The 22253-nt window shown below is 41.4% G+C and overlaps 1 protein-coding gene across 1 annotated transcript in view; it reads right to left on the reverse strand.

Annotated features, from left to right (window-relative positions):
• Hhla1 (HERV-H LTR-associating 1) overlaps positions 1-12383 on the reverse strand; it is a 36472-nt gene extending 24089 nt beyond the window's left edge. The window contains exons 1-6 of the mRNA XM_005398071.1: positions 12305-12383; positions 11208-11273; positions 6615-6671; positions 5781-5861; positions 3467-3550; positions 3282-3365 (exon numbers count right to left, since the gene is read on the reverse strand). Coding sequence (XP_005398128.1) covers positions 3282-3365; positions 3467-3550; positions 5781-5861; positions 6615-6671; positions 11208-11273; positions 12305-12383 — 451 coding nt within the window. The remainder of the gene's footprint in view (positions 1-3281; positions 3366-3466; positions 3551-5780; positions 5862-6614; positions 6672-11207; positions 11274-12304) is intronic.
• Positions 12384-22253: the final 9870 nt, after the last annotated feature.

Here is a 22253-nt window from a genome sequence, read left to right on the forward strand (position 1 = left end):
ATGTTTGCAGAATCCTAAATACCTGCTAGGTACTGGAGAGCTTGGTAAAACACACAGAAGATGCTATAGTTACTGATAAACAAAGATTCATAAGCAGGTAAGTGAATCCACTATTAAATTTTTTTGCACAAAAGCTATGAGCAAGGCATGGGAGGCAGACATCAACGATGGGGCCAGATTTTGACCATGATCAGAGGGAAGGGGACCTGTCCAAGGTGCTATAATATGTGGCAGAACTGGGATGTGAGCTGAGGTTTGCCTTGGGTCAAAGCATCCCTCCTCCTGCTTTAGGATGCTTGTAGAAGGCCAGCCTATCTTCTAAAATGCATTGCTGTATGTAAAGGATAGAGGGGTAGGTAGTTGGAGTGGACAGGAAGGTTGGAGAGGTAGGTTTTAACAGTAAGAATGAATGGGTTAGATAGGTAGTTTAGACACTCCTGCATAATGTTCATCAAACATAAGGAGTGGACATTGGAACTTATGGATGTTGGAACATAAGGTATTTTGATTTCTTGGTTATGCTTGCTCATATTGCATAGCCTTTTGATGACATAGTACATTGTTTTGTTTTTAAACTTAAGAAAGTTTAAACCACTTAATTTAAAGGAAAAAGAAGAATATATGTAAATATATATTCCTGGAAGGTGGTATGTTAGAATTGAGAATATTCAAAAGAAAATGATCTAAATCTGAAGATTATCCATGAAGACATCTTCCTCAGTGGTTTTGAGTAATGGTCAAATGTACAGGATCTCACCATAAAAGTTTAAGGGGGCACCAACAGCAAGGGTGTTGCTTCCTGTTAAATTGTGGGACCATCGCTGTGGCTTACCAAAGGCATGGTAAGCTATCTCACCTGTGGACAGTGGTCTATAGGATGAATTCTTTTCAAATAGTTGTTTAAATAATGTAGAAATATGTCCTGCCTTATGGAATAGAAGATATATATTCCCTAGGTAGATGTAATTTTTTAAATTTTATTTTTGTCTTTTACATATTGGGGAAGGGATTCACCCGGCACAAAGCTTGACCTTTAACAGGAGTTAATGAGATGGTGAGAAAAATGTGAATATGAAGATTTTTCTTCCTCTCAAATGTATTTTGCTGATAAGATTTGCAGGGTGCCTTTAATAAGGTAATAGATATCAAGTACTCAGTTTGGTAAATAGTATTTATATTATTGTAAATATTGGTAATTTTTATCTTTAAACTTTTCAGTGTTTGTTTCAGAAATTCCACATTGGGGAATTTATCTGTATAAAAGCATCTGAAACAAGGAGAAGTTTTATATACAAAGATGTATAGGATTATTTATATTATAAACAATCTAGAATCTACTCAGAAGCATGACAGCAGCATGCTATGAAAATGCTTGCACTCATAGATTACATACCCATTACAAATACTTATGAAGAGCTTATAATGCCATGGAAAAGGTTTTAATATTTGGTTAGTGTTATAGTTTGTGTCTGGATGTTCCCCTAAAGCCTCACAAAGTCATGGGGCGGGCTTCTAGAGTTGATGATTGATTCATGGTCCAATATTGGGATTATGGGTGCGAGTGCTATACCCGCCCTGGGGTGGGTAGTTTGCATACAGTGTAAGGGAGGGAAAGAGGCTGCTTGCTGCCCCACTTTTGCTCTTGCTGCTTTTGCTGTCTTCTGCCACCATGAACTGTTGCCCTCTGCCATGTGTCACCCTGCTTTGGAGCCAGCCCAGTAGGAACTGAAACCTCTACAAACTATGAGCTAAATAAAACTTTCCTTCCTTAACTCTGGGTGTCGGGTGTTTTGTCTCAGCAATGAGAGAAAAGTAACTAAGACAGTTAACTAGGGAAAAAAAACCCCTGGAGGCTCTGGCTGCATTTCACCCTTGCTTCCTTTACAATCTCCTCTTTATAAGCCATCAGAGGAATACTTTTATGCATGTAGTTGAAATCTTGTTGCTCCTCTGTTCAAATAATCACTACAGCTTCCTTGTTAGAGTGAAAATTAAAATATTTGCCACGGACCATAAACTTGTATATGATCTGGACTATAAACTGCCCACCCTGCCCTCACTTCATTTCATTTCTCATGATTCTGCCTCAGCTCATCTGCTCCAGCCACATTGGTCTCTTCCGTCCTCTCACTGTGCTGTGTAGACCTTTGCCTGGGCCCCTGTTCCAGGAACCACAGTGGTGGCCCCTGCTTGCTGAAGTTAACCCTTCATTTCATTAGAGATGAAGCATCTCTCAACTCAGGGAAGCATTCTTCACTCTCATATTTCTTTTTCCCCTTCCTCCTGCTTTTTGCTCATGGTCAAGTGATTAGTCCCTGTGTATTTGCAGTTTACTTTTTGACTTTCCATCTCCTCCTCCAGAATCTCAGTTCCATGCCATCAAGAATGTGTCTGAGTTGCTCAGAGCAAGATCCCGTATGTGCTCAGTGAAGAGTTGGTGGATGGATGAATTCATGGTTAGAAAGTAATTTTTATTTCTACTTTTAAGGGTGCTCCATATATAAGGAACATGTGATACCTTAAATTTAAATTATACCAGTAACACATGAATTCACTCTTACTGAAAACAAAATTCCTGATACACAAGTCCTCTCTAATCCACAGTCTTCCAATCAAAAATATGGACTCCAGGGGCTGGGGATTTAGCTCAGCGGCAAAGCGCCTGCCTGGCAAGCGCAAGGTCGTGAGTTCGGTTCCCGGTACCGGAGAAAAAAAAAAAAAAAAAAAAAAAAAAATATGGACTCCATTTTTCCCACAGTCAAAATACTACAGAAGGTAAACATTTCAAATTGATTCAGGACATCAAGGCAGCCATTACACCACAACTAAAGATATTCATGAAAGAGGACTTCCCAAACTGCTTCAGAAAGAGGCAATATTGTGGCATAAGTATATTCAAAGCAAGGGGGAGTGTTCTGAGGAGGAATTAATGTCAACATGTCTTTTACTTAAAATTTTTCTAAAAATTTAAACATTCACTGTATATTTTGGTCAGTTCTCACTTAGTAGACTGTTTCCCTCCGGGCAGATATTTAGCTTGTTCCTGACTGTATAATGAAAAAATGCTGTACGAACATTTTTTTCTTTTCTTTTGTGCACCGACAACTATTTCTCTATGATAAAACTAAGAAAAGAAACTTTCTGGGACAATGAATGTACACACAGTTAACCATAGCAGCCACCACTGTATTGTCCTACCTTTCTATGAAAACCAAGAACATATATAAAAGGGCACAAGGTGAGTTGGAAACAATGCAAGGCTCATGACTGGCTGCACTCACCTGATAGGTCATTGGTCCGATTACTGAGACAATAGCAGAACCTTGTGGGGAATTTGGCTGGGTCCACTGTCTTCAGGTTAGAAACTGTGAAGAAAGAGGGATTTGCACAGAGATCCTGATACCTAAATTGTTCTGCAGCCCCTTTCCCACCACTGTAAGGATGAGGAAAAGACAACCCTACTCACTGTTGTAGATGGCCAGGGAAACCTTGTGGAAGGCAAAGGAGCTATAGGAGGTGATACTCAGCAGGGAGAAGAACCGCCTGCTATCTGTCCAAAGACAGGGAGGAAAGGAAATAAATATCAAATGCCTGTAATGAAGCAGCAAAGAAATGCTATTACAACCAAGCAAATTAGCTGGTAATTGAAATTAACAGTATCATAAGAAGTGACAAAAGTAAACACTAAAATTACAAAGGTTAAAAATAAGAAAAATAAAACCCAACCAAAATAAGAAACACAAAAGCAAACCAAACCCAAACAGAATGCCTCACTTGGCCAGATGTTCCATCCAGAAGCTCTGGCAACTTACTAAATAAGAAGGTGTCTTAGTTTCCTAGGTGTCTTAGGCTCCTGAGCTGCTGTAACAAATCTCCACCAAGTTGGTGGCTCAAACAATAGAAACTCAGGCTGTCACAGTTTTGTAGGCTGGTGGGAATGCTAATCCAGGAAGGTGGGTATGTCAGGATCCTGAATTATAATGAAAGTTTCTAGTAATATATTTTTTTTTTGTTTTGTTTTTTGGTTTTTCTCTGGTACTAGGAACCGAACTCACGACCTTGCGCTTGCCAGGTAGGCGCTTTTGCCGCTGAGCTAAATCCCCAGACCCTCTAGTAATATTTTTTTGTTTAGATAAGTTTGTACCACATGGAGACAGGGGCTACAGTGGCTAAACCTTTGGGTTTTGGTGCCTACAAGTCACCCATGGAGCCCACTCTGCCTCAGCTTTCTGCGAATAGCTTCACAGAGACCTTGAGGCCATCCACCGGGTAGAGCCCCGGCTCTGATTCCTAAACTCTTTGGGAGAATGGTGAATGCACCAAAGCTTGAATACCCACTACTCAGTCTCTTCGTGTTTCTCATGTCATAAGTGTCATCATTGCCACTTGGTAAAAATGCACATTTGGGCCCCAGCTAAGACCAATTGAACCAGAATCTCCAGGGCAGGGACCTGGGGGCTGTGCTATGTATTAAGTGTTCCCAGTGTTTCTTACCATGCAGCAGTTTTGGAAAGCTTTGGGCTAAATCATGAGCTTGGGTTAAACTGACCTGTCCAATCTGAATGGCAATGGGAATGCTTCATTTTCTGCACCTGAGAAGTGGGGCTGGTGGTGCCATCTCATGGGGACATTCTAGGATTAAATAAGGTCATAAAGAGTTTGTGCTCCTTGAAGGTATGAGCCATAACTTTGGAGTCTCTGCCCCATTCTGCTGCAGAGCTTTGAAGAAGACAGGACAAGGTTAACAGGAGTGCTGGAGCACTACCAGGATGCCTGACGATCCAGTCCTCCCCAGTCCTCACAGTAACTAGATCACTCCCAGCATGCCGCATGCCTCCCAAGGTGGCTCCCATGATGGCAGCTTTCCTGTGAGCAATGAGAGCAGGGCTTGTATCTCTGAGACTATATCTCCAAGCATTGAGATAGAGAGGGGCTAAGTGAACAGGTATAAAGCCACCATGCATTGATGTACAGTTTGTGTATTGCACAATGCTAGGAAATGCCATTCATATAAACCTTAGTGGTGAATCAGCATTCTCCATCCTTTTATTTTGCATAGTACTTATCATTTTCGCCTTATTATGTTTATTGCTTTTTGTTACCTTTCTACATACTAGAATTTGAGATTCCCCCAGGGCAGGGACTTCTGTCAGGTCTATTCTCTGTTTTACTCTCATGCCAAAATAATGCCTGGCACATGATAAATATTTACTGGAGAAAGTTGGATATAAATAATGTAGGAAATAAGGGATCTACACTGGGAATTCTTTCTGCTTTGCTGTTATTTTGGAAAAATCTAATTCTAGACATTTACCTTTTTGACTTTGTTAGAATGTATTCACAAACTCAAATTCATTATTTGCTACAAGAAAATATTTTACTTGAGACACTAAAAGAACATAGAGCAACTTTCTAAATAAGAACTTAGGCTGGTATTGTAAACACTTGGTTGGACTCCATTCTTCACAAAGAGAGAAATTCAAGATCATTGTAAATTACTGAATAATTATTCTTAGTTTATGTCAACAGATTTGCGATTACTTCTCTGCTCATAGAGCATGTTTAGAGTGTGGTTTGCTTTGGGGATGCTCCTAGATCTCCTTCTTCATCCTAATGCTTTTAGTCTCATTGGGGGTTAAGTAGGATAGTGTACTCTCCACCTTCAGCTCCAGGAGAATGAGACACAGAGGAGAGACTCATCTTGCCCAGGTCACAGACAGGCCCAGCAGAGAGGTTGGCACAGGAAAAGAATAGGTCTGTATGATATAGCAGGTGGTTACCTTTCAAAGCTCTGCTCAGCATCCTGTTGACAACCTCTGTCAGGTTAAGTGCAGACAGATCGACAGACTTTGCAGGCAACTCTGAAAGAGATCCAAGGACAGGGTTGGTAGTAGGCTTTTCACAGCAGCAGAGAGTTTCTCATTTCCACACTCCCGGCAGATAAACTTCCTCTTTGGCCATGTGCAGAACACATACCAAATGTCAGGCACAAGAACTCTAAGACAAGAGGCAGTTCCTGTCAGTATCTCAGGAGGTAACATGCAAGGACATGCAGAGTGACAAAGATAGCATTCATTTCAGAGACTGCTTTATTTCTGCATTTGGGGAGAATGGAGACTGGTTGATAAGAAGCCACAAGACATCGCAAGGGTTCTCCACAGCTCTGAAAGTAGAAACAAGTACCCTGGCTGTGCATTGATGTCCCCTGGGAAGAGTTTCTAAAAATTCCACAGTTTCAGTGCTTGGGCTCCATTCTCTCAGAGATCAGGTTTAGCAAGCCTGGACTATTGACCCAAACATCAGTTTGGAAAATCAGAATCTCCCCAGGCACTGGTCTAGTGCAGCCTTGCGTGGAGACACTGTTGGGTGAAGACACCCTCTCTCCCAGCTACTCCTGGAAGAGCTAGAAACAACAGATGACCAGCTGCAAATGACAGCTGGTCCTCCTCTCTATATTTTTACAAGCATTTTTAAACTTTTGCTTTTATTCAAATAATTTGATTGATGTTGTCATACCCACTGGGAGGCTTGGGAATGGATGCCCAGGACAATAGGAGAATTCGATTAGTAACCCATCCCCTGTGGTGAGGGCAGATGCCAAACCAGAGACTTACCTGTGGAAGCAAGAAATGCCAGTCCCTCCCCCTTCCATTCTTCTTTAAGGACAGACCCTGGGGAGGGAGAAGTTTCCATAAGGGAAATGCAAGTCCTCATCTGAGCTCTGGGAGCTGAGAAAGCTTTGGAGGTGCTGAGGCTTTGCAGTTCAGGATCACTGGGGGTGCTAAGGAAGGCAGGTCCCAGGATCCTCCTGAGCTCAGGCCTCACTTCCAGATTCCTTTCTCCTTGGACTGGGTGTACCCTAGATGCCCACACTATAATAGCTATGAAAGCTATTATCTAATCTAGCTCTAATCTACCCAACTCCTTGCCTTGGCTGGGAAACAGAGGCTCAGACCAAAGGAGCAATTCATGTAACTTTGTTCAACTCTGTCGTGGTAACCATGGGCTCAGAACCTGCATCTTAGAACTACAGAGAAATGGCGCTTCCAGATACTCAAGCCCCTCATCTACAATAGTTGGCAAATTTTAAGCTATCAAATGAGAAAGTGCCAAAGGCAATTTTAAACTATCAAAAGTACTACATTCATTCATAAATCTGTCCATCCATCCATCCATCCATCCATCCATCCATCCATCCATCCATCCATCCACTCAACAGATACTCCCTGAGGGCCTAGGAGTATGCTGGGAGTTGGGTGTGAAATGACCTAGTCTCCACACAGAGCTTCTTATCTTGTGACTTCGGCAGGAGGATATTCTTGGAGAATGACAGGTGAAGAGAATCATCATTGAGAAGATCAGGCGATGTGAGTGCTTGTACCAGGGCAATGATCCGGCCTAGCGGGTGGAGAAGGCCTCCTGCTGGGGTCAGATATCTCGAACTGGAGGAGTATAATCATACTGCACCTGCAGCCATCACTGCTGCAGTGACTGGATTCATGTGCATTCAGATAAGGAGAGGAGCTTTGTGGGAGGAAGCTCCAAGGTACAGAGAAAGAAGGAAGGACCGAGTCAGACAGAGTTTAGGGCTGGATGACTTACTTACCTGTTGGACCAAGGACAATCCCATCATTTTCCTTCTTAGCACCTCTGATTCCAGACACTGGAACAAAAGTCTTCATCAGTCAAATGATACCCTAGAAATGTAGCTCACATAATCTACAATAACCTCAAAACTCATCTTGTCCAATGTTCCTTTGAAGGCAGAAGAAACTAGGACCCAGAAAGGTTAAGAGATATGCCTAAATCCTGCCTCAGGCTAGCTGCTCAGGGAAAACTGAAACACAGCTGTCACCACTCTCCTTCCCTGTTACTTTCTCCTGCTTTTTACTTCATTTCATGCCTTTTTATTGGGTAAGAACACTTTTTGTAAGATCTATGAACAACATGGTGCTCCTAACTACAGGTGTCATGCTGTACAGCACATCTCTAGAATTATCCATCTTGCAAAACTGAACACGTACCTATTGAACAACAAATTCTCCATTTCCTCCCCTATGCACCCTGGTGAACACCTTTCCACTCTGTACCTTAAGCCACTTAGACACCTCACATATTTGACTGAGATTATGTAGTACTTGGCCTGCAGTGCTGAGCTTTTTGCACTTAGCATGACGTCCTCCATGTTGTTGCAAAAGGTAGAATTTTCTTCTTTCTAAGCTGAATCTTATTCCAGTGTGTATGTGTGTGTGTGTGTGTAAATATATATTGTATTTTCTTTATCTGCTCATCTACTGACAGACAGTTGGTCTGTCCCCTCCATTTTTCTTTTTTTTAATTTATTTATTTATTTATTTTTTAATTTTAAGGATAAAAGGAGGGAAACATTAACAGACATACAACATTTTACAACATATCACAAGCACAATATAGACAATACAGAGTTACAAACAAAGTGGTAGGGAATTAACAATGGTGGTTGTATTACATATTGATATCTTCAGAGTGGCTTCTCATGAAAACAGATATAGACATGCAATACTGGTCAACCAAAGACTCATTGACAGTTTCTTTCAGCATAGAAACAGCAGATAGAAGAACAACCATGTTATCTATCCTGTATATACATACATACAAAATTTTTCCTTCTTTCCCTTCTCTTTTCCCACATCCCAGAAGCCCTTTACTCTTCATTGGTTTCCTATCATTTCACAGTGTCTATCATACCTCCGAGTTTAAATTAACTCTTTCAAGTTTTACACTAGTGACACAATGCGGTGCTTGCACATGTATGTTTGATTTATTTCACTTATGAGTATGGTCTCTAGTTGTGACCATTTAAATATAAAGGCCTCGAGTTTATCTTTCTTTACAGCTGAGTAATATTCCATTATATAAAAGTACCATAATTTTCTTATCCAATCCTCGGTGGATGGACATTTGGGTTGCTTCCACATTTTAGCAATTACAAATTGTGCTGCTATGAACATAGGTGCACATATATCACTGTGATATGATGTTTTTAGATCTTCTGGGAAAATACCCAGCAGGGGGATAGCTGGGTTGAATGGGACCTCTAAACCTAGTTTTCGGAGGAATCTCCAAACTGATTTCCACAGTGGTTTCACCAGTCTGCATTCCCACCAGCAGTGGAGAAGGGTTCCTATTTCTCCACAGCCTCGCCAGCATTTGTTATTGGTTGATTTCTTAATGCTAGCCATTCTTACTGGGGTAAGGTGGAATCTTAGTGTTGTTTTAATTTGCATTTCTCGAATGACTAATGATGTTGAACATTTTCTCATATATTTATTTGCCGTTTGTATCTCCTTGTCTGAGAAATGTGTGTTCATCTCAGCTGCCTATTTTTGGATTGGGTCTTTGAATTTGGAGGGGCTGAAATTTTTGTCCCCTCCATTTTTCAAGCACCCTGTTAAAACTGGAGCCACGTCAACTGTTGCCTACTGTTATGGTTTGTGTCTGGGTGTCCCCCCAGAGCCTCATGCAGTCATAGGGCAGGCTTTTAGAGTTTGATGGACTATGGGTGTGAGAGCTGCACCTGCCCTGGGGTAGATAGTTTGCATATGTAAGGGAGAGCAAGAGACTGCTTGCAGCTATTCCTGGCTTTTGTGCTTGTTGCTTTTGCTGTGTTCAGATGCCAGGAGCTGTAGCCCTCTGCCATATGCGCCTCTGCCTTGTAATCTGCCAAGTATGGACTAAAACCTCCAGAAACTGTAAGTGAAATAAACCTTTCCTTCCTTAATTTTTGGCATCAGATATTTTGTCCCAGCAATGAGAGAAAAGTAACCAAGACACCTACTTAATGCCACTTGACATTTTACAAGTTATCAAGGTTCTTGGTTAAATGTTAGAGATTCTGGGATTATAGGTATGTGGGAGCTATGACTCCCCTAACCCACAATAAGGCTGCTGGAGGCAGATGTGTTGTGTTACAACAAGAGGTAGTCTGGGACAGATATGAATTATGAAACTGGCCCAAATCTGTCCAACAACATGTTCTGTAGCTTGGAAGAGCTCAGCTATGCCCTGGCACTGTGAGTGGCACTGTACCTTTCTGTCCTGTAGCAGCAGCTCTGAGATCTGAGGGAGGTATCATCGGCCTTGCTGGCTACTTGTCCAGGCAGCAGAGTCCTGCCTACAGGTGATATTCAGGCTGACTTATATTCCAGACCTCCAGCTGCAGGGTGCTGGGCTTGTGGGATTCTTATACTTTCTGGCTACAGTGGTGGACACAGGCCAGTCTTTCTGAACAAGCATCATTCTTGACCAGCTTCCTTTTATGAAAGAAAAACTATTTCCACCATCTCCTCTTTTAAATTACAAATCCTTGGGTGGACTTGGTAACAATTTTTGAAGTGCAAACTAAACATCTCTTAAATACATACTTCTCAATAAGACATTATAGAGAAACATTTTTCAAATAAATTGCTGGTCAGATTATATAAATTCATTGTTCTATTTATGGATAAAAAGACCCTTAAAATAGAAGGTACCTGACCTTCTTCATACTTCTCCATGGTTAGTATTTAATCACCTTTTATTTTTTATCATTACTAGTTTAGGAATTGCCCCATTTGAAGGGAAGAAAATTGGAATCTCACACATGATAATGAGTTATGGGAAATTATCCTACTTACAAATACTGGCACAACTGGTGTCCTCAGGAAAAGGGAAATGGTTGACTGAGGTGGGCCATGTTTATTTTATATGCTCTTATACGTTTTGCTACTTGAATAATGTGAATGTTTCAGCTAATTAAAATTAAAATTTAGAAAATAAAGATCAACTTCCACCCCTCCCTAAAAAGAAGCATATCAAAAAATTATCCTGCTTATCAAAAAATAAAAGAGCAAAATATTAGTACGGTGCCTGACTCTGTCCTTTCTGTTACAAGATGTTTACTATCTCACAACACAGCTGATTTCATACCGTCAAAAAAGAAACAAAGAAAGGTGAAATTGTCATAAAAGTCATGATGGTAAATAACAATTTTTCCCATTGTAATATCTTCTATCACTAATAGATCATCACAGTCTAAACGGATTTAATAAGATCCTGAGAAGTCAAGCATTCAATGAACTAGAGTGTTAGACAGAGGCTCCATTTATGGAAAGAAATGCTAAGGCTCAGACAAGTCAAGGAATTTGCCCAAAAACAGAGTGAGCTATGGGAGCTCACTGCTCATTTACCTGTTATTCCAGTAGATAGGAAGTTCACTCCCTTTTCTTTCTTAGCTTCTCCTTTAATGGCAGACACTAAAGTAAAATAGGTTTCATCAGAGAAGTGATAACCCAAACATAAAATCAGAGAGTATTTAATCCAAATTACCTTTTATAGATGAGAAAATTATGATCTGCAATTCTGATATGATTTGTTTAAAATTGCTCTTTAGCTTGCTGACTCATTCAATATTAGTCATTTAGTACTTACTGAAGAACTATAGTAACACCAGTGATTGATAGTGTTACTGAGTGCCAGAATCTGCTGGGTGTTGTGTGTTGAGGGGGCAGACATAAAACAGTGAATGGAAGGATAAAATATAGAAAATGTTGTTTTCTATATTGTTGAATACTTGTTTAACAAGTATGGGGACTGTGAGGGTGGCAACATGGAGCCTGATCTCATCTGAGCAATCTGAAGCCTTCTCTGGAAGGGGCTGCTGAACTGTAATTGGAAGAATGAATAATATTTGAGTAGCATTTAACTAGCTGAGGGGTATTTGATGTATAGTACCAGCATGTGCCCAAGGCCTGCCATTTGTATTACCTTAATGAACTGGCAGAAGGCCAGATAAGAAAGGTAGGACTGGACATTTGTAGGAGCTCATGAAGGAAAGGAAAGCAGGGTCATGTGGAGAGGTAAAGTACTCAGGAGCTTATCCCAAAAGAAGTGCATAGTGACTGAGTAACTCTGGGGGAGAGGAATGTGTGGAGAATCCAATGAAACAACGTAATGAGAAAAGGTCACCAAGACTGGTGGTGAGTGGATTGTGAGTAAGAACAGAAGACACAGAGAACTGTTTAGGAACTCCCTCAGTGGTCCAGAAAGGAGAGGATGGTGGTTTGAGCAAGTGTGGCAACAGTGGAAGTGCAGAGAATTCTGTGGCATGGTTGAAACTCTACCACAAAGTCAAGAGATGAACCAGACACTGAATTCATGATTGCTATTTTGATCAAACTCATTTCAGATTCTGGGTTGAAAGGCTGGCTAGTGAGATTCTTAGGAAACAATGAATATCTGACCTTATAGATGTGGATGAGATACTTATGGAACTGACCAGACCCACCTGTGTTGCAGAGGGACAGGACACATGCCAGGGCCATGCACAGCCTCCCTGGAGGACGGTGCAGCAGGAAGCTTGGCATGTTGAGATGCTCCTGCTACCTGGAAGCAAATAGGCAAGCAACTGAAAGAAATAGGCTTGATTATTAAGCATACTGATAAAGAATATCCTTTGAGAACACTACACAGGAAATCATTAACTTATGAGGTGTGATAAAAATACAGTGAATATTTATTTTTTTTAAATATTACAGTAGAAGATGCATTGCCATTAACTCCTTCCACTCATCCCCCTCACTTTGAGCACAATTGTCCCCTCATTCTTGCCACTTTCTGAAGCATTTCTGGAATTCCCCTTTCATGAGTGTCTTTAGTTGCACTGTCCTTGCTGCTTTGATGTCCTGAACTGATTCAAAACATTCATCTTTCATGATTATTTTGACTTTGGAGAAGAGCCAGAAGTCACATGGTGCTGGATCCAGTGAATAAGATAGACAGAGCAGACTATAATGTTTGCACAGGGCTGTCTTTCACTTTAATGGAATTCGACAGCAGCATTTTGATCATACCTCATGTAAACATAAGTGAGGATTTCCAACACTGCTTCAGAGAGTGGCAAGAATTATGGGATAAGAGTATTGGAAGTGATGGGAAGGGAAGTATTCTGAAGGTGATAAGTGGCAATATATCTATTGCTGTAAACAAGTTTTAAAAAAATTTTATGTATTCACTATACATTTTGATCACCTTTTGTATAATGTGAAACTAATTTGATTAGTACAATCTGTATTAATTAAAACAGATTAAGTTATGTTGAGTTTATAGATTAACTTCATACCCCATTGGCTTACTGCAACAACAAAGTTTTTTCTTGCTTATAGTCTGTATTGACTGTAAACTCTGCTCCACACAGTCACTGGGGAGTTGTACCATCTCCACCGTGGACCTGAAGCATCTGGTATATCTCCATCTAGTAGCCCAATAGCTGTGTGAACTATTAGCATGAGTCATTGGGGCAGTGGAAAGGAGAGAGGTGGAGTATTATGAGCCCACTCTTCAGTGCTTTGGTGGGGAGTGACATGTTCACTCTTAGAGCCTATGCAGGAATGACGTCCTGCTCCTGTGTGACTGGATGGAGCATGGGAACCTGGGAAAGGATTGCATGCTTGTGCTAGGAACATTAATGTCTCTTCCTAAGGTTTTCTCACTGGATGGACAATATCCTCCAAAAACAGAATCACAGCACTCACGGAGGAAAATGCTTAACATGAGAATATAGGTGAGTGTTTGAAAGCTTTTCTATCTCTGCAGCTCTACATGCCAGCAATTCTCCTGGGCATTTGCTATGCAGAATCAGCACAGCAGTCAATGAGACTAATGAGAATAATGGTGCTTTCAAACACAGATGAGATGAAACACAGAATGCTGTCCAGTGTGAATTATCATTTGACAGCTGTGTAGTCTCTCCATGCAGGTGTTTGTGTAATACCCATTTAACACACTGGGAGTCCAGACTGATTGGAAAGCACAGAAATTTACTTTTGGTAGAATACAAAATAAATCTTGAAAGCTACTTGGGAGGGGAAGAAAAATAAAGAGAATATACACTGGGCCTTGTGAAAAATATTTCAGGAATTTTGCATCTGCATGGAAAATTGCATTTGGAGGAGTTCTGCTCCATTCGGAATGGAGACCCTCTGCAGGGTTTTCTTGAGATATCTCATCAAACACTTTAATAAATTTTTAGTGATTGGTGTGTTCTAAACACCACTGGTGTTTGTTCTAAATGCCACCCTACACAAAGATAGGCCTTACAAAGAAGCAAGAAGAAAGGTTTTCTTCTTCTTATGAATCCATGTACTCTCTGATATAGTCTTTTTTTTTTTTCTGGTACTGGGGATCAAACTCAGGACCTCGTGCTTGCCAAGCAGGTGCTTGTGCCACTGAGCCATATCCCCAACTTTTCATTATCTATGAAGTAGTGATAAGACAATTTAACTCACAAGGTCTTAGTGAAGATTTAAGATAACTATTTCACAATACTTAACCCTGTGTCTGGCACATTATAACTCTCAGTTCTCACGCCAGGCATCCTAATCAGTTTTGTAAACCCTAACAGACTACCACTGGCTGGATAATTTATGAAGAACATATATTTATTTCTCAGATTTAGGGAGCCTGGATATTCTAAAATCAAAGTGCTGGCATCTGGTGTGAGTCTTCTTACTGCATACTCACAAGGCAGAAGGCCCAAGGCAGCAGAGCCAGACCCACTCCCAGAAGGTCTGTTTATAGAGGCTTTAACCTGGTCACTGTAGCAGGGCCCACACGATCTGCATTCCTCCCCAAAGCTCTCCCCAGTGTCCTGCAGTGATGCTACCACATTGGGATTGAGTTTCCAACAAGTCAGGTTGGCGACACAGGAATGGATTCATCACTTACTTTCTTTTTCAATAATTTGAAAGAGAGAGATGCATGGCCAACTCACCCTTATGGAAGAGTGGGGAGACAGAGAGAGAAAAAGAGCTAGAGACGTGTCTGGGGGGTCCAGGACTTGGATGTAGATGGACAAGAAGGGCTACCTTGGAGCTGTTTTCTGAAGCTCAAATAAGAGCATGAAGTAGGACCATGCAGTCTCTAAAATAGAATACATGCTCAGGAAACTTAATTCCTTTCTTGTTCTCTTATCATTTTCTCTCTTTTTTCCTCCTCTCTCCTTCCTCTTCTGTGTCCATTCCAGGACTCAGCTTTATAGCAGAAGCCCATGGCAAGAACGAATATAAATTATAGTAGGAAACATATTTATCTCTGTTTTTACAATGAATACAAATTCCTGTTTTGATGCCTGCTTCCTTACATTAAACACACTCTGAAATATTATCCTGAGACTACTATTTCTATTGATTTTGTTTGTATGTGTCTGGGATAAGTTTGGCAGACTTAGCAAATATAAACAAAAGGCACCCAGTTCAATGCTAACTTGAGATAGACAATGAACAATACTTTAATATATGTCATTTGAAACAGCTCTCACCTGGACAGACAGGGAATTTTATTGAAGAATTTCACAGCTTATACAAGCAGACTGGCTGTTCTTGGCCTCATGACAGAGCTGAAGAGTTCTTGTCTCCCTTGCTTCCCCCTCTTACAAGCCTGGAGCACTGTGAGCCAGTCTGGGGCAGGGGAGTAGCTAGACTTGACATGGATCTTGTGTTGGCAACTGTGATCTGGGTCTAAATTAACCTTAATTCACTCAAAAACTAATAATTTTGCACGTACAGCACAGTTGGACCTATGGCATAGTTATTCTCCCATCCAAGTACTAACCAGGTCCGACCCTGCTTAGCTTCCAAGATCAGATGAGATCAAACACATTCAGGGTGGTATGGCGTAGATTATGGCATAGTTGTTGCAGGAATCATCTCTGGGTTTTCTTAGTGGCTCTGGCACTAGCTAACTAGCTAAGTTATTAAAACTCTGTGCTTTGGTGTCTTCATTTAGGCTGTCATAAGGACTAAAGCATGTTGTATGTGTAAAATGCAGTGGCCAGTGTCTGACACAGAGCAAGAGTGATGTGACTATTTAACAAATAAATAGAAGTGATGGTACTTAATAAAAGATGATATTCTAGTAGGCAAACCAGATAATGTTGTCCATCTGATGGAATCACACTCCTCAAAGTTATATTCTACAAAGACTGGAACAGCTGTCCAAAAATATCCCTAAAACTGAGTTATTATTTCATTGCATCCTCATGGCTATTACTGTTATTTATAAAACACTGCAAAATATTGTTTCTCTAAAGGTACTTGCGGAGAAGCATGTCATGTGACACTGTGATAAGAGTAGTACACAGAGGAATCAGAATAAGCCAGCTCAAAACCCGATACTTTGGAACATGGATTGTTTTGAGCTGAAGGCCACAGATGCAGAAAGAAGCATCTTGAGGTTCCCCTGCATGCACAGATTTCTAGTGAATGAAGACTGTCGTTAATCCCTTCTCCCAGGGGAGTTTCATAGCCTTGAAGAAGACAGAAAGTTGGCACTAAGCTGGGCCCAAACAAGCCAATCTGCATAAAATAATCCTTATCTTCTGTTCGCTTCCCCATGTGCTCACCTTCCCACAGTGTTCTACGTGCAGAGGCTCAGAACATTTTCCCACAAATTTACTGACCTTTAGTTAAAAGGGTATATAAGCCTCTGGATCTGATGCCCTCTTCAGGATTTTCATTTCATTTCTGTGACGTTTCCCACAAGTGTATAAAATATACCTTTTCCTCCTGTTAATCTATCTTTTGTCAGTTCAATTTGCAGGGCCCCATGGAGTAATCCTAAGAGGAGAGGGGAAATAGGTATTTTTTCCCCTTCCTCAAGAGTACAGTGTGTTGAACCTCCCACTCTGGGGCATGGTGTCTATTATTTTACCTGCACCAACTTCCAGTTAGACAGAGACATGCGTAAATCCTGCTACACAGAGAATGTCCTGAGGATCAGCAATGAAGGGTTAGCCTATGGCCACATGGCTCCAAAGTGGAGAACTGGGATTTGAACTGTGGTCTCCCAGATACTAAAATAAAGTCTGTATCCTCTTTTACCTTATTCTGTTCTACAAAATATCACTTGAAGTGTCACTGAAGGACAAGATGTTGAAAAAAAAGGGTTATTACAAAGCATTTCAAAGGGCAGAATGGGTTAGAACTCCAATGGCACTCCCAGGAGAAGAGCTGAGAAGGGCAGTTGTGACTGATGAGACAAGAGTCTGCCCAGGAGCCTTGTGATACTAATTCACAACATGTTGTGTTTTATCAGCACCAGCTTTGGAACTGGGAACAAGAACAGTTGGGACTAAACCTGTGGAGTCTTGATTAAACTTTGTGTTAATTCCAATTAACAAAGATCATAGATCAGCTGACAGTTTAACCTGAGAAGTAAACCTGGCTTTCACACTGCACTTTGCAGCCGACAGACGCCCATCAGATGCAGAATATGCAGTGGGGAGGACAAACTCACACCTGGTTCCCGCAGCCCTGGTGAGTGCTGGATTTTCTCCACAGCTTACCCTGCTCCGTTCACTCCGCAACCTTTCAGGTTAGCATCCTGAGAAGGAGCCAGAAGCCTGGGGAACCTAGGTAGTTCCTGGCTAGTGCGGAAGCCCTGGATTTTAAACCAAGGCAGGCAGCTCCAAAATCTTAATGAACACTGAAAAGTGAGGGTCTGCGCTTTTTATAAATACCCAGCAAGGGGCTGGGGACATAGCTCAGCTGCACAAGTGCTTGCCTGGAAAACATAAGGTCCTGAGTTTGATTCCTGGTGCAAAAAGAAAGCAAGCAAGCAAGCAAGGAAGCAAAACAAAGCAAAGGAAAAGAAAAAAAACCCAGCGAAGCAAAAGAGAAGATCTATTACTAATTGACTACATGATATGCCTCAAGTAGTATATATGGTAACCCATGAGTTCTCAAAGTGACTTGCTCATTAGGAAACTATGGCTCAGAGGACCAGATGGCCACAGAGTATGCAGCCAGCAGCTTACCTGTTTGCAACCAAAGACTGTGGTAGTCTTTGGGTGAAGCATTAAAGGAGTGGAGCTTTTTAGTGCTTGCCTCCCTACCAGCCATTTTTGGAACAGTCCTTTATTCTCATTCCAGTTGATCGGATTAAAGATTGTTTTCTTTATCGCAGATGTGAGGACAAGCCATCTTTTCAGCTGATGACTGCATTAAGACCTTAATCAATAGCATAAGGGGAAAATGGAAAGCAATAGACTGTGATCAAAGACAGAGTCTTCACTCAACCCGGTATAGATACAGGGTGATAGAAACTGCACTCATATCCCTCAGCACCCCAGAGCTGAGAGCTTGGAAGTTACAGCAGATGTAACCCTCAGCTGTCAGGAAGGACAGGAAACCCAGGGAGTTTGAAAATATCTACAGTATGTGACTTACCTGTCTCCTGAGCGGGATGAATGACTTCAAAGAACTTAAAGAGCCCAAAAGATTAGCAGCTAGGTCAGAGCCACAGGGTTTATATGAGTTCTTAGTGAAAGATACAGGCCTGGGTGTTGGGGGGAAGCCTTGATAACTTTGCTTTAAATCCTCTTGGGGGAAAAATGGGATAATAATCCTACCAAAAACTCTGGGCAGTGAAAGAGGATCAGCTCTATCAGTGAAAAATGCCTGTGTGATAAACTGAATGAAATTTGTGAGCAGAATGATAATGCTGCAATTCAGCAAGGGTTGGGAAAGCTTTCCCAACAGTAATTACTGTACTGAAGGAGCAGCACAGGCGTTAGCAGGTGATGACTATTCCTTCCTGTCCTACAGTCCTGCGGGCCTAGCATCACCTGGAGTGGGGCCAGCAGAATTCTTCTAAGAGACTGGGGGTGGGGTCAGTGTTGGCAACTAACTTCCTGGAACAGGAAGCTCAGGCCAGTTCTCTGCCTGTGTGTATGCGGCCTGCCAGCTTGGGAGGCTTTTGTAGTTTTGAATGGTTGTAAAAGATGAAAGAAGAGTGTTTGATTCACATGTAAAAATTATAAGAAGAAACTTCTGTATCCACCAATAAAGATTCCTTGAAACCCGGTCATGGGCATCCTCTGATGTGTTGTTTGCACCTATACTTGGTGACACAACTGTAAAGCTCGGTAGTTGCAACAGACTGTGTGGTCCCCAAAGCCTGGAAGATTTCCTAGCTGGCCATTTACAGAAAAAGTTTGCCAAGCGCTTGCTGAGAGGAGGCCACACAATCAGATTCCTTCTACATCCATGGCCCGAATTTAAGTCTGACCGTGCTGCCCAGGCTATGAGTGTGTTTGATGGTGCCCTTGCTTCCTGGTCTATTTGTAAACCACTTGAGTGAGGTATGATTGGCATATTATTAAACTTACTTGTTTTAAGTGTTTCAGTGGTTTTTAACAAATGACCCAAGTTGCACAATGATCACCGCATTCTGGTTTTAGAATATTTCTGTCACTTAGTAGGATTCTTGTTGCACATTCACGGCTAATACGCACCTAACTGCACCCACCAGCCTCAGAAACCACTCATCTACTTCTGACTTTGTAGATCTGCCTTTGCTACATAGTTCATATAAATGGAATCATACAGTATGTGGCCAAATACCTCTTCTTAAATCTTGAATCAGATCATGCAGTGACTTTCCTTAAAATCCGTCCATAGTTTTCCTCAGGACCTAGGCTAAAACCCCAGGATGGCTCACAGTACTCACATAGCTGCTATATTCCTAAGCCTTCACCACACTTTGTCATGAATACAGCCTTCTAGTGACAGCCCCAGGACCTTGGTGGTGACTGTTCTTAGTGATTGGAATGCTCTTCCTAAGCCATCTCAAATGACTGACTCCTTCCTATCCCTCAGCTATCAGTGAAAATGTTGCCTGCAGTGGAGCACCTCACCAGAGAATGCTGTTGTATTTACTCTGTGCATGATCATAAACTCTAATTATTATATTTATTAATTGAGTTGTTTCACTATGATCTGTTTTTCTGCCAAAAACATCAGAAACGTGAAATCACTGTATCCATTTACCATCATTCCCAAGACCTAGTGCAATGCTTGACGTTTTGTTGAAGGAATAAATGAGTGAATGATTACTCAGCTGTGCTTTTGATAAAACCTCCTAACTCTTTTGTTTTATATTCTCTGTACCAGTGCCATTGGAAAGAAATGTAAGCCCTAGGTACAATTAATATCTTCTGGTAACCATATTTAAAAAGGAAAAAAAAGAGAATCAGGTGGAATTAATCTTAAAAATATATTTTATTGAACATCATATATCCAAATATCATCATTTCAGTGTATAATTAATATGACAAATTATTGAGGGTTTTCTCCCTTTTTTGTACCAAGACTTCCAAAGCTGGAGTGTAGCTTACACTTACGACACATCTCAGTTAGGTCTAGTCACTTCCATAACCACACCATGCTGATAGCTGCTGTACTGAATGAAATCACTATATAACATCAGAGGGATTTTCCTAGGCTACAAAACTGACTAGACATTCAGGCTCGTGTCACTTCCCTCCAGACATGTGCATTTCAGTATGGGGAGATTATTAGTTACCTCTAAGTCAGTTTTATCATCTGTAAGATAGGTATCATGACAGCGGACATCATATAAAATTTCTGTGAGGATTTAATGGTCATAACAAAGTATGATTCATGGCACACACTGACAGATGTTCCTAATTATCTGCATTAGTCTGCACTTCTGAACTTTTGGTTGTAGTTTCTGTGGCTCCCTAGCTGTGTGTATTTGGGTATTCTGCTTAATCTCACTGATCTTCCTTTTCTTCATACTTGAAAATATAGTAATGATTCCTCAAAGTAATAGCATTAACTTTCAACTTGTAAATCACTTAGAAATGTAAAGCGTTATCGTGATATTGACTTTTAGCATTCTGAGAGAGTCTATTAATCCCACTGAGACTCCAGTCCATATTCCTAGATCGACCACTCTCTATGGTCCTTTCTCTGGACCCATATTCCAAGGTCTCTAGGAAGATTGGACCCCTACATCCTCCGCTCTGATCTCTTTCCTAATTCCTCATACAGGTTTACATTTTGTCATTTGCAATTCCGAAATAAAAAAGATGCAATCTAATGCTTTTTTCATTGGTAGCTGGCACAATTTATCTGACCTGAATTCACCAACTACGATGGGCATTTGGCTATTTATTTTCTATTTATCCTTTTTAGTGGGACTGTTCCTAGGTTTTGTCGCAGAAATGTTACATTTTGACCATAAGGAGCCTAATTTGTCCATCATGTAGGTATGGTAGATATGTACCACAACACCTTTTAGAAATCTGAAGAATAATGCATTCAGACATCTCACTGGGTCAGGGGTTTCAGAAGGGGTTTTATGGCCCTGCCTTTGCAGGTAAAGCCCCCCTCTGTCCAGCTTCACCTCTCTGCCTGATGTTTCTGGCATCTTGGCTGAAGGGATGCCTTTAACTGTGTGGTCTGAGCTCTCCTGAAAACCCCAAGCCTGACACGCAGGGGCCCTTGCACAGATCCTGCCATTCTGTTTTCTACATTTGATGCCTTAATATCTTGAGGCCTTACTGACTCTAGCAGACTGCCCTTCTCAGTCCCAAGACTATTCCTAAAATTTGTCTGGGAGCAAACTTTCATATGCAAACCAAAGAATCTGCAGCCCATCTCCCACCACCTTATCTATCACTCACGGCCTCTGATACTCAGAGCCACCACTAACCTTCCTTAACTATCCCTGGGTTGGGCACCAGGCAACCAGGGACAAGTCCTGTATTCTTGTTTTTTTTGCTTTTTTTTTTTTTTTTTTTTTTGGTTTTTCTCTGGTACTAGGAACCGAACTCACGACCTTGCACTTGCCAGGCAGGCGCTTTTGCCGCTGAGCTAAATCCCCAGCCCCAAGTCCTGTATTCTTGAACCCCCTGAAAGTCTAGGCCTGCTTACCATGTCTTGCTGCTCTATCTTGAGAAAACCTTAGTGTCTCTTGACCACTGTCTGCTGTCCTGGCTCCTAAATGACCCCAGTACTCTACTGAGTGGCCTCCTGCCTGTCCTGCCTCTCCCTTCCTAAAGAGCTGCGAGTAGGATTCTTCCTCATAACAGTTCTTTGCAGGCCTGCAGATCTTACCTAACCTATGAAACCAAATCCTGAAGCCCTTAAAGAACTTAGCCACTGTCCTACCTCCAGAATTTCCTCTAACAAACTTCCTCCCCACTAATGACCTGGTCTGAGAAAATACAATCAAGAGGGTTTCCCATGCCTCAAGCCATGCACACCCTCCCTGCTGCAGATGGGACCCTTTATGCTGCCTTCTTTCCTTTTTCTAAATATGACCCAACTGGGATCCTTGTGAACACCTCCCATTTCTTGCTGCAACAATTTCCCCTTCACCGCAAGCTCATTCTCAGGAGCGCACCAGCAGGCTATTATTTCCCCATTGAA

Source organism: Chinchilla lanigera, unplaced genomic scaffold, assembly GCF_000276665.1.
Source record: "Chinchilla lanigera isolate Chin_1 unplaced genomic scaffold, ChiLan1.0 scaffold00060, whole genome shotgun sequence".
Lineage (NCBI taxonomy): Eukaryota > Metazoa > Chordata > Mammalia > Rodentia > Chinchillidae > Chinchilla > Chinchilla lanigera.